This window comes from Falco punctatus, assembly GCF_963210335.1.
Source record: "Falco punctatus genome assembly, chromosome: 1".
In the NCBI taxonomy this organism is placed as follows: Eukaryota; Metazoa; Chordata; class Aves; order Falconiformes; family Falconidae; genus Falco; species Falco punctatus.
This window is the reverse complement of record NC_137580.1, coordinates 111,992,707-112,005,447: the sequence shown is the minus strand read 5'-3', so window position 1 is coordinate 112,005,447 and position 12,741 is coordinate 111,992,707. Positions and strand designations below refer to the sequence as shown.

Genomic DNA, 12,741 nt, shown 5'->3' with positions numbered 1-12,741 from the left:
ACAGTGGCAGTTTTTCGTCCAAACTTACTGTCTCTTAACTATTTTGGTAGCTGTAAGCAAAAATACTAATTTAATCCCTGCTGATAAAAGATTAAAATTAATGAAAATATAAATTCTGTAAACTTATTTGAGAAAGATGAAAATATTTTATCTTTGGACATAGTGGGGGGCCAATTAACTTGAGTTCACCATATATACGTATGCGTGTGTATATATACACACACGCACGTATATATATTTATATTATTTTTCGTAGACTTTACCATGCATCCAGATTGCTTTTGTTGAGATGAAGAAACTGCTGTTGATTGCCATACAACAAGGTGTTCACTTTGAAGGGCTGTAGCATTGAAGCATAAACTCTATTTTTTAAATCCTTACAACTAGTAGTATCCATATACACTTGTTTCGCAGCCAGTACTGTATATAAGCATTTGTTGAATGTGTTGGTCATATTGCTACCTGGATTCTGTTGTGTGAACAGCAGGGGTAGAATATGATATAATTCACATTGGAGTCAAACCAGAACACGTTATGTGAACCGTCAATGCATACCTTAAAATGTCCTCCATTTCATATAAGGAAGTTGGCTGGTACAGAAGTAGCTTACTGATTTATTATTTTTTTTTTCATATGGAACTAGTGGTTTTGTTTTTTTTTTTTATTTAAACGGTGGACTGTGTTCCTTGTGAAAACTGAAAGGTTCGTTTTTCAGAGGTCTTAAAGTTGAAAATGTTATCATCTGGACTGTGATTATGGCAGAAAATAAAGAGACTATTTTTCCCTTTGGAAAAAAGTTCCCTACCCTCTCATGTATTCAAGCTTACTTGGATACATTTATTTCTTTCTCTGACCGGAGAAAAATTCCTGTAAATTCTTTTTGGTAGTTTTATCCATTTTTCTTTTGCCACAGTTTGTCTTATGCAAAAACTTCTTACGTACACGTGCAGCTCACTAAAACAACTCTTAAGCAAACTTTAAAGATACAATAAGTGATAGCATATGCGTATGTAAAAGGGGATTTTTAAGTAGAAGGCTATGTGACTATACTTGAGTAAATTTTATATACTTTTAAACTTTTTCATGAATTACAGATTATAAAAACAATACACTTAGATGTTTAATTACAACTGCTATGTAGACTACCTTACTGACAATGTCTGTGATTTTTCCTTCCATCAGAGTCTTACATTTAAGGAGAAAATGACAAGCCTTAAATTTAAAGAAAAACCTACTGATTTGGAAACCAGAAGCTACAAGTTCTTGCTGTTATCTTTGGTAAAACTGATCCATGCTGATCCAAAGCTTTTGCTGTGTGTAAGTATATCAAACTATTCATTAATAGTAAAATTTATTTCTGAAGCTACTAAATGAATAAAAATCAAACCCATAAACCTGGCATCTAGGATACTACCCTACTCAGCCTTTTCTCTGGTCATAATGCTTCTGTGATTTCAAAGGAAAAGACAGAACCAAAAAGAAACTAAGAAATTTTACAGAACCAGGGCAACACAATGCATTGGAGCATAAAGCTCTCTAACACTGAAGGGAGGAGAGGGGAATAGAAGAAGAAAACTAAATTAAGTGTTGGGAGAGAAATCAGTCATCATTTCAGTGAGTAGAAGGACAGATGTGGTCTTAGATCTTCCATTTTCTCAGGTCTATTTAATGTTTAATTTAAAAATATTTCAATTCTGTCAAAGATGTGATATGCACGGGGTATCATAGTTGTGGGGAAAAAAAAAACAAACAAAAAAAACCCCCCATGTACTCAAAGATCCAGAAATCTACTTAGTTTAATTATGGGAATCTGCTGTAGAGGCCAGTAACATGGTCAGTCATTAAAAAGTTTTGCAATTTAAACTTGTTTTTCTTTTTGCTGTGTAGAACCCAAGAAAGCAAGGTCCTGAGACACAAGGTAGCACGGCTGAATTAATTACAGGTCTTGTACAACTTGTTCCGCAGTCCAGCATGCCAGATATAGCACAAGAAGCCATGGAGGTAAGGGGTAAATGTTCTCTATACCAAATGATTAGTACACAGACAAATCAAGGGTGTTGTAGAAGCTCTGAAGTATTAGCCGTGAAGTTCTGTGTTTTAGAGTTTGATCTCTATTGATCTTTTCCTAAATGCCTCCTGCACTGCAGGTTTTACAGGAGAGGCCTCTAAGAAAATTTTAAAGAGCAACTCATTCTGCCTCTTGTGACAGCCCTGTGTCCCTTTATATGGTTTGTTCATCCCTGGTGGTGATCAAATGCAGCTTGACAGTTCCTCTGTTCCATCTCTGCTGAGAGCACCATTAAGCTTGCCCTTTCTCTTGTGTGTTTTCTAAATGACTGTGAGAAAAATGCCTAAGGCAGTGGCTGGGCTTCTGTTCTGTTGTGAATCAGAGGAGGTTGTGTGTTTGGGAGGGATGGATAGGATATTTAAGGCTACTGAAACCTTCTCCCTACCAGCTTTCACTTGAAGCAGCTAACAAATCACCAAGTTACTTCTGATTTTTGGCCTTTCCATGCAAAGTTGCTGATTTTGTGACTTCACCAGTTCAGTTGTAACATTTTTTGCTGCGGTGGGTCTCCCAGGCACTTCATATCCAGCGAAAGCTGGCTTCAGCTTCTCCTTGTGCATAGTGCAACAGGAAGAGTTTTGTTTTTTCAGTCCATGGTGCCTGTTACTATCCTGCCTTCTTTAGATTCCCCTTCTGAAAAGTGCATTGTAGCATATGTGCTTCATTGACAGCTTTCATGTTTGGGGTTTCCATAGGTAGACTGAAAAAAATTATATACTATTAAAGCTTTAAATAAATATTTGATTTTTAGTAGGTGAAATAAGGCTTTTTGGTTAAACCTTGCCTCAACAAGAATTGCTGCAAATAGTGTTAATATACTACTAATTATCAATATGAAATATGTATTTCTTGATTGTTAACTGGTCTAATTCAAGAATATTTCTGGTATAAGAATAATCCTTTTCAGTGTGAAAGTCTCTGTGGAAGTTTATGTTGGGTAGTAACAGCCTTATGGTCATTTATGGGAACTCAGTGATTGGAAAGTTTTGGCCATTACGTTATTTAATTTTGGTGTACTGTTCAGTCTTGATTCTTTACTGGTCTTGATCCCCAGTCTACCTAATTATTGGCTTAACTAGCTGAGAATTGGCCTCTTGTGTCTGTTTTTGACTAGTAGGTTAGCAAATAAGCTCTGGAGTATTTGTTTAAGCTAGGAAGCAATTTGAAATAACTACTTAAATATTGTTGGACCACACTATGGGTTGTTTGTTTTTCAGATGTCATTTTTAACAGTATTCCAACAATTCCTTTGCACCAAAGTTTTTAATTTGTCAGAAAAGTAGCTAAGGCTTTCACATTTCTGTCTTTAATGAGTGTATTTTCACCAAGTGGAGATTTGTCTGCCTGTGTATCAGACACCCCCAAGTAATATGTGACATAAGAGGAGAGATTTTTGTTTGCTGTAGTTGGTTGATATAATTAAGAATAAACAACTTGTAATCAATAGTTTTGTGTTTCTTTGTAGCCTTTGACCAGTTTCCTTTTTATCAGCTAATTTGAGGAGTTGATTTTTGAAATGTTTGTAGTTAATCTGACTAAATCAAAAGCAGAGTTTAAAGCTTTGGTCATAGTTCACCAGTATGCTCTTGGATGTGGTCAGAACCTCCTCTTAGCTAAGTTTTTGCTTGTGCCAGGGAGTGGTTGCGAAGAACAAAGTACTTGCCTGTCCTGACTTGGCAAAGAACTTGTTGCCACTAGAAGCTTATATCTGTAGAATTGGTTGCATAATTTTTTTTTGCAGCTGGACATTAAGTAAGTATTTAAGCCAAACTCTTTATTTTAGAAACATTGTGTCTGTGTGTCTCCTATGGTTTTGTATGGAAATACAAGGTAAAACCTATAGGTTTGGCTTATAAATATGTAACAAAGATTAAGTGAAATACTTCTGACATGGACTAACAATACTTTTAGATAAAATGCTTTTTATATCTCTTCTTGTTTTAAAACAGTGTAATTCATAGGTGATTGTGTCTGTTTCTGTGCCTGTGCTGATATACTTTGTAAATTTCTGCCAAAGTGCAACTCTACTTTGTTTTGAATTTAGGCCTTGCTAGTTCTTCACCAGTTAGACAGCATTGACTTGTGGAATCCTGACGCACCTATAGAAACATTCTGGGAAATTAGGTATGTAAGTTAACTTTTGTAAATTAGAGAAATAGCTGTTTTGATTTGTCTTCTCTTTTGAAATAGCTGTGAATGTTCTGGGAAAGCTATGCAATACCAGCATGAATCTGCAGTCAAAATTATTATGTGTATTCATGAAAAGGTTGTATCTTATAGTATATGAATTTAATAAAGATAATAAACTTTTTGCTGGCTTTTTTAATGAGTCTCTTCAGCCTGATATTAAGGTGTAGAAATGATTAGTTTGAAAAATTAGAGACTTCCCCCCCCCCATTCAGGTGTTTACTGCTTGTTTAAATTCTATTTTATCCTTCCGGGGCTGAGGGAGGGTAATGCAAGGCAGTTCTAGAAGTGTGGATTTGCTAATCATGATTCTGAAGCCCTCACCTAAAGAAGGTAGTAGTTTGCCCTGACCTGTGATCTCCATTTGTCTGTTTTCTGTATTTAAATCAATTTTAATTCATTAAAGTTGTCTTGCTTTTTTATGACTTCATAGCAGCTGTTGCAGTTGATTTCTTGGAGAATATTAAGGGAAATCAAGTCCCAAAAGAGTCAAAATTACACAAAATGCTAAACCAAAAAACAGCAATCTGTAATCTGAGAATTCTAAGAATTGAGTGAGCTAAATAATGGGGAAAAAAAATAAAATTGGTGATCTAATCTGAATTGGTACTGATGTTTTCTTTGAGAAGAAAGGGAACAACAGTCTAGGAGGAACACTCTTACCAGCATCAACAAATTGGCCTGCATGGCTGCTAAATATGGCTTAAGGGGCTTGTTATGGGATAGGTTTGGGGCTGAGCCCTGCCTAGGTGGGCTATAGTGGAAACTCATTGCTGTAATTTCTAATAGTAGAGATGAGTTTGTGGTCTGTTCGGGCTGGGGGACAAACCCATTAAAATTGACACTAATTTGGACCCTTTGGCAGTTTTAACAGAGAGTGTGAGGCCTGAATGGATATGAAGAAGGAACATCCCTAGATGTGTTCCTTCCAGAACAGAGTTGAGACACGTTATCAGAGCAGTGTAGGTAAACTTGTACTGCCACTGTCTGTGCTGTATCTGTTCTGTGGATAAATGGAGGACTTCTGAATCGACAGCCCTGGAGTCTGGACTTCTAACAAGTACCCAAATTGCTTAACTTCCTCTAGGGAACTAAAAAGGCCAGCTGGGCGGTGGGAAGGGTCAAAGGGGAGCTTGTCATTTAAAGTACACACCTATATTTTATCTATTATACATTTTAAAAGATGATGCTAGTATATGTGTAGGATATTAATGCTAATTGCCTATTTCTGTGTAAAATGTAGTTAATATCTTCCAAAATGTTAGTAGATTAGAAAGCTAATGCTGAATTTCATTTTGCTGCAGTTCACAAATGCTTTTTTATATCTGCAAGAAACTGACTAGTCATCAGATGCTCAGCAGTACAGAAATCCTCAAGTGGCTACGAGAGATTCTCATCTGTAGGAATAAATTTCTTCTAAAAAACAAAGTAAGTAAATGTTAACATCTATCTGTTAAATTCATTAAAATGAATTGCTCTGTTTTGTCACTCCCTTTGTTTACCGGGTCATTTTTATGATTGGAAGAGATTTAATAGCTACACCTACACTTTCTGTTTCCTGATTTCCTCTCTGCTAAGAGACAGTGCTTTGTGAGGCACCCTTGATTAGAGCTGTTAACCGAAGTTAGCTTTAGGATTTTTTTCCCTCTTACTTCAGCTACACAGGTTGTATTACTCGCCTGGAAAACTTATGTTTTGCAGAAACCTGGTACCTTATACTTATTTGTGTAATACAAAGGGGAATAGTCCACAAGGTGAGAAAAAGGGAAGGTTAGTAATGATAAAAATACTTCTTCATGGATGAAATTTTTCTTTCTGGATCTCGTGTTCGCATTACTCCTAGAATTCTGACTTGCTTCTTTCCAATAATCTCAAGGGACTTTTTCCGAGCCAAACGTACATTGTAATGCTATACTTGCTAGAATTAAAACCAGACTTGCTATGTTACTTTTTGAATTAAAGATCTGCGAGAAGAAGTGAAGGGTTTCTGTTTTTTCTATCTGACCTGAAAGTAGATATGCTAACATGAGAAGAATACTGTCTTACGTGTAGTATATAGCATGCTTTAAATGTCCTCTTTCAGGAGAAGGATTTTTTCAAGTGACTTTTTTCTTTCGTTTTTAACTGTGGTAGCTCTGTTACTGGTGGACATTATTTTTTTATCTGTGTTGATGCCAAGTCATAGGCTTTTTCCTTTGGTATCACCAGTTTAATACATATTTGTAAAATACAATCTCACATATTACAGCTGAAGTCCTTGGGCGTTCTGGCTTTTTATGAATTCAGGAAGACTTTTACATTTGGCCTCTAAGTGGAAATCAGCTGTCCTTCAAATAGAGAGCATGCTTAATATCATCGTTCTCCTTCCATTTAATAATTAATTAGTTGTTTTAAAAAATCTATTTCCTCTTAGTGCTTAGAGGATGTTCAGTAATATCAGTATCAGAAAAAGATAATAGAGCTGTGCTTCATACTTTCAGTTCCTGTTTTTCTGATCAATTATAAAATATATAGAATAAAATGTACAGTACCCCTGAGTTTGGCTTCTTTAGACTTAATTACAACTAAATTATAATTATGTTAGTGTGCATCCTGTGGAGTAAAACCAAGAAGCCTATGGTGCTTTCAGGAGGCTCTGAGGAAGCGAGGAAAAGGCATCATTTTATGCTTACTTCAATCAGAGGCTCCAAGGAAGGGAGGAAAAGGCATCATTATGTGCTTGCCTCAAGGTGATTTTTTTTGAAGATGACTGTGGAGAAATTTCTTAAGGGGAAATACCATTCTAAGATACCATTAGTATGGGAAACTTTATAAAGCTGTGAGAGCACCAGTGTGAAAAGTACTATGTAGATGCTGAAGAGCTTTTTACCTTCCTGAAATCTATCCTTTTTACCCTTTTTTAAAAAAAGTTGACTTCTTATTTTCCTTTGCTCTCTTTATAGCAATCAGATAGGAGTTCCTGCCACTTTCTCTTCCTCTATGATGTTTCTGGAGGTGGAACTAGTCAAATTTCTCTCGACCATGAAGAAATGATACGCTGTACTCCAGGAGCTACCCTCAGGAAAGGGAAAGGGAATTCTTCCATGGTAAGTAATACATGATGATAATTCTTAACGCTTGGGGAGGAAAACCTGTGTGTGAGTAGAAATTAAATTACTTTGAAAGTAATTTTAAAAAAATGAAAATAATTATTTCTGAGGATGAAAAGACATCTGTATCCTGCAGTGGTGTATGCATCTGATATGCTGGTTAATAATGATGTTTCAGACTAACACCTCTTTCAAGTTAAAATGTTGGTGAATATTTTTTTTTCTTAGGATTGCACATAGCATCCCTACACGTTAGTCTTGTTAATAAATCTGAAATCTCAGTTTTTAAAGTATTGCATGCAGTTTGAATGTACTCTGATGGATCATAAATTCAAGTGTTTTAGTAAGGTATACCCTTTGACAGACAAGTTTCTCAAGCCTATCTGTACTATGAGTTCTAGCTGCAGGAAAAAAACAAAGAGAATATTTAGAACACCTTTGACGAGCCAAAAGTTCCGTTTTGTTTTTTAATATACACTTTTCCAGTATCAATAAAATTTTCCTAAGTACATGGTTATCCTTGTGAAAGGAGCAGGTTCTTAGCCACTGTTTGTGCAACAGCATGTAAGAGCTCTGATCTTGTCTAGAATAAAAGCAGTTTTAAAGAACAATTTGGATAAGGCTGAATTTTAATAAAGTTGCCATATTCATAAGCAATATTACCAAATTCTGAATTCCCTGTTTCCAAAGGAAAGTGCGGCAGGATGCAGTGGAACACCAATTTGCCGCCAAGCCCAAACAAAATTGGAAGTCGCCTTATACATGTTTTTGTGGAGCCCAGATATTGAGGCAGTCCTTGTTGCAATGTCTTGTTTCCGTCACCTCTGTGAGGAAGCAGATATCAGATGTGGAGTAGATGAAGTCTCAGTGCATAATTTTTTGCCAAACTACAATACTTTCATGGAGTTTGCATCTGTTAGCAATATGATGTCAACAGGTAAGAATCATGAATAATCCTTCCTACCTGTATAGTAAGACTGTTATTTGCATTTGAGTTCATTAAACAGTTTGAGATTCTTTATATGATTTACTTCTGCTTTCACTGGAATATCTTAATCATTGAATTAATTGTTAGAAAGCGCAGGGAATTTGGGTGCTTAAGTTCATGAAGATTTTGAAGTGTAACAAGAATAATCCTTTTCCTAAACACTTTAAGGGGATATGTTGCTCTGTTAATTTAATAATTACTTTCAAAGATCTCTTATTTGATGTAGGCAGGTTTTCAAAAAACTTGACTAACTGTTCTCTGCCCTTTTATAGGGAGAGCAGCTCTTCAGAAAAGAGTGATGGCGTTACTAAGACGCATTGAACATCCAACTGCGGGCAACACAGAGGTAAACTGAATTTATATACTCTTTGCATGCATTTTTTTTGAAAACAGAAAATACTGTTGCTACAAGTAGTTCTGAAGTTAAATCTCGGTATGTTTTATTTTAGGCCTGGGAGGATACACATGCAAAATGGGAACAAGCTACCAAACTAATCCTTAACTATCCAAAGACCAAAATGGAAGATGGGCAGGTGACTATGAATTTTTCCATAGGTTCAACCCTTTAGAAATTTAAAATAACTATTTAAGCTTATTTATTTTAAGGAATTGAATTTTAATCTAGGAAATTAGTTTTGTAGGCAGACTTAAGCTCCATGAAAATATTCCAGAAAAATAATGGTAATCAGTTGTCCCCACTATGCTTACTAAGAGACCAAGAAGTAGTTTCACTTGAATTGCTGTAAGGAAGATGGAGGTTGAGCTTAAAAACTTAAAAGAAATTGAAAACAAAATAGTGAGAACTCTGGAGCACTACCACAGAAATTATGAAATCCTTTTTACTGAAAATTTTTAAATAAGCTGCTGGCTGTCATGGTTTAAATACGCTTTACCCTGGTGCAGAGCAGGGAACTGACTAGGCCTTCAGTCCTTTTTAGCCTTTTTCAGCTTCTCTAAAAACAGTGCCTCTATAATTTTCTGTTCATAGTACCACTAAGTATAAAAGGTGAATCTTAGAAAATTCTTGAGACTGGAATTGTAAATGGCGGGATGTGTTACAGAATACTTTAAAATTCTGACTCTGTCCATTAGTTATGTTTAATTGAAGAGGTTTCATCTTCAGCCATTCTTTTTCAGGTTACTGAAAGCCTTCATAAGACAATTGTTAAGAGGCGAATGTCACATGTTAGTGGGGGAGGCTCCATAGACTTATCTGACACAGATTCTCTTCAAGAGTGGATCAACATGACGGGATTCTTATGTGCCCTTGGAGGAGTGTGCCTACAGCATCGTAGCAACGCAGGGTTAGCAACCTACAGCCCACCTATGGGCCCTGTCAATGAGCGTAAGGGCTCCATGATATCGATGGTGTCCACGGAGGGAAATGCAGAGACTCCTGTTAGCAAATTTATTGATCGATTATTGACTCTGATGGTCTGTAACCATGAGAAGGTGGGACTTCAGATACGGACTAATATTAAAGATCTGGTGGGTTTGGAGTTGAGTCCAGCACTTTATCCAATGCTGTTTAACAAATTGAAGAATACCATCAGCAAGTTTTTTGATTCTCAAGGACAGGTAAAGTGGTGATATATTCGTTCACATTTGGGTCTTAATAAAAAGCATCTGTCTTGTCTTTCATGTAGGTAATTGAAATTGATAGCTGTTCATGTTTTGTACAAAAGATCCTGCAAACTTTGTGGTTGTATGTTGCAGCATGCATTAATAATAATTGTATTTAACATCAGGTAATTGAAAGCATTCTTGAATTCTTAAGTGAACTCCGAGTACAGAATCTGTGAAAATGCTCTCAGAATAGTTATGGCTGGTAGTATAGACGTACCTAATCTTAACATATATTGGATTCAAATTTTTTTTAAATGCTGCAGTATATTTGATGAATACCCTTTCTTTGGTTTTGTGTGTGAAGAATTAAGATCAACAATTTTCTTCCTGTAGGTTTTGCTCACTGAGACCAACACACAATTTGTAGAGCAAACCATTGCTATAATGAAGAATTTGCTTGACAATCATACAGAAGGGAGCTCAGAACATCTTGGACAAGCTAGTATTGAGACAATGATGCTAAATCTGGTTAGGTAAGAAATCCTGTTGACCTTCCTATACTAGGTAATACATTTAAGAAGTGAGGTAGGGCCTTCTGGTTTATATCTTTTCTGCTTGCATCTGTGGAGAAGCAACAGCTGATTTTCTGATCGTCTCTCACATGGTTCTGACTGCTTCAGTAATCGTGGAGATAATTTATACTGTAGCATAAAATACTTTGACAGAGGGTGACTTTATTGTTTTTTTAAAGAACTAGCCGTTCCATAGTTTAGCCCCATTCTTGTAAGCATTCATGCTTTCTTTTCTAGACAACGATGTTTGTGTTTAAAAACCAGCTGAAGGGCAGATTTCTGTTCAGTTTTATACTACTAGAAATCTTTTTTAGCCAGAAGAAAATCAGTACTGGTCTTCAGCTGCTATAAGGGCAGCCTTAATTGGGGTGGGAGGGGAGAGGGTAGCCCACTTGCTAACCCATTACACAAGTCTGCTGGGTGCCAATGTGTAGGTTCCAGCATAGAGCTGAAAAGATTTGTCAAATGTGTGGGCTTTGTAGTGTGGAGTAGCATGAAGTCTTTAATTAATCTTTTTGCTTTTTTGTTAAGGTATGTGCGTGTCCTTGGAAATTTGGTACATGCAATTCAAATAAAAACTAAGCTTTGTCAGTTAGTAGAAGTAATGATGGAAAGGAGAGATGACCTTTCATTTTGCCAAGAAATGAAATTTAGGTAAGTATATAACTGTTAGAATAGTGTAATGTGGATAAGTGTAATTTCATTTGGTTATATGTTTAAAAAAATCAAAACCTGTCTCTCACCAGTATTCCTGGTATAGGAATAGTACTCCATCTTTGTCTTCAGAATAATTTAGAGCCTGGTGCTGCATTTAAAATTTTATTTTAGTTGTGGAGATACTTAAACACATGTAAAAATTTTGTGTGATAGAGACCAGGGTATTACTTGGTATACTAAGGTTAGTTCAGTTCATCCTCAGTGTGGGTAGTATTTCAAATAGTTCTTACTCTGAATTTGTAATAACTAAGAATGATGCCAGCAGTAGTAAGTGTGTTTGAAGGAAGGGCTATTTAAAAAAAAACAAAACCAAAAAACAACAAAACAACAAAAAAACCAAACAAAAAAACCCACAACCCAAAAAACCCCCAAAGCTAAAGCAATGTATCTATATGTAATAGGAACAAAATGGTGGAATATTTGACAGACTGGGTTATGGGAACATCTAATCAAGCAACAGATGAGGATGTGAAATGTCTGACAAGGTAAGAAAGAATACTCTTAAGCTGTTTCTAAAGTTGCTAACAGGGTTCCAGGTGGTGTTTGAGATACACAGATGACCTGGCTTGAGTGGACTCCCTTTAGCAGTAGTAATTTAAGGAAAAGACAAAAATTGAAATATAAATTTTATGTTATATTTATTTATATATATATAAAAATATATTTAACGCATAGTCTTAACTAATATTTACTGGACCTATGTCTTCATGTGATGCATTCTGAAGAAGAAAATCATCAAACATTATAGTGTTGAATTTATGCTTTACTGGGTTTTTATGACGGGTTTGGTTTGCAGTTGTTGTCCTTAGGAGATATATTGCTTGACCCTGTACCACAAAATGTAATAGCTATTTTCCTGATGGACAGAACTTTACTAGAGTAACTTTTTTTTTCAGTAATGACTCTTTTCACCTGCAGTTAGATACATAAGGAAAAGAAGGGACTTGGTACTGGATGGGAAAATTATCAAGCAGAAGGAGAGACTAATTCTACTGAACTGATTCACAGCTTCTTAAAATTTAATTTTCAGAGATTTGGACCAAGCAAGTATGGAAGCAGTGGTCTCTCTTCTTGCTGGACTTCCACTACAGCCTGAAGAAGGAGATGGTGTTGAGTTGATGGAAGCAAAATCTCAGTTATTTCTTAAGTAAATAGTGGCTTTTAACTATTTTTCTATACAGTGACTCTAACTAGATGCACCATATGACATTTATTACAAACTATGTTTGTTTTTTTCTTCTAGCAGAAATAATTTTATTATCTAAACAGGAATTACTACTTATATATTCTATGTCACACATCTTTGCCCCCTAGGTTTATGGATGCATTTTCATTTAAAAAACAATTACAAATTTGGCTTTGTTTCTGCTTAATGCAGATGTATGCATAATTCATGGGAGGGATTAGCTTGCTTTGGTATTATGTTTTTATCCATGAAACTTAATTTCTTTCATGACATCTGTTTGTAAAGACATGCTTGGGAAATTCACTTGCTTGGTTTGAGAAAAAACACGTACACATTTTAGGGCAGTGTCTTCTGGTCGTTACAACATT

General features: G+C 35.7%; 1 protein-coding gene across 9 annotated transcripts in view; it reads left to right on the top strand.

Annotated features, from left to right (window-relative positions):
• NF1 (neurofibromin 1) overlaps positions 1 to 12,741 on the top strand; it is a 114,013-nt gene that overhangs the window by 30,545 nt on the left and 70,727 nt on the right. For 8 of the 9 annotated variants that reach the window (XM_080374168.1, XM_080374167.1, XM_080374169.1 and 5 more), the window contains 13 exons: positions 1,183 to 1,317; positions 1,888 to 2,001; positions 4,113 to 4,192; positions 5,560 to 5,683; positions 7,198 to 7,341; positions 8,035 to 8,281; positions 8,605 to 8,678; positions 8,782 to 8,865; positions 9,470 to 9,910; positions 10,292 to 10,431; positions 11,002 to 11,124; positions 11,589 to 11,672; positions 12,218 to 12,334. In XM_080374168.1, the coding sequence (XP_080230294.1) occupies positions 1,183 to 1,317; positions 1,888 to 2,001; positions 4,113 to 4,192; positions 5,560 to 5,683; positions 7,198 to 7,341; positions 8,035 to 8,281; positions 8,605 to 8,678; positions 8,782 to 8,865; positions 9,470 to 9,910; positions 10,292 to 10,431; positions 11,002 to 11,124; positions 11,589 to 11,672; positions 12,218 to 12,334 (1,907 nt within the window). Of the gene's footprint in view, positions 1 to 1,182; positions 1,318 to 1,887; positions 2,002 to 4,112; positions 4,193 to 5,120; positions 5,218 to 5,559; positions 5,684 to 7,197; positions 7,342 to 8,034; positions 8,282 to 8,604; positions 8,679 to 8,781; positions 8,866 to 9,469; positions 9,911 to 10,291; positions 10,432 to 11,001; positions 11,125 to 11,588; positions 11,673 to 12,217; positions 12,335 to 12,741 lie in introns of those variants that run through there. The other variant, XM_080374175.1, reaches the window with a different exon arrangement.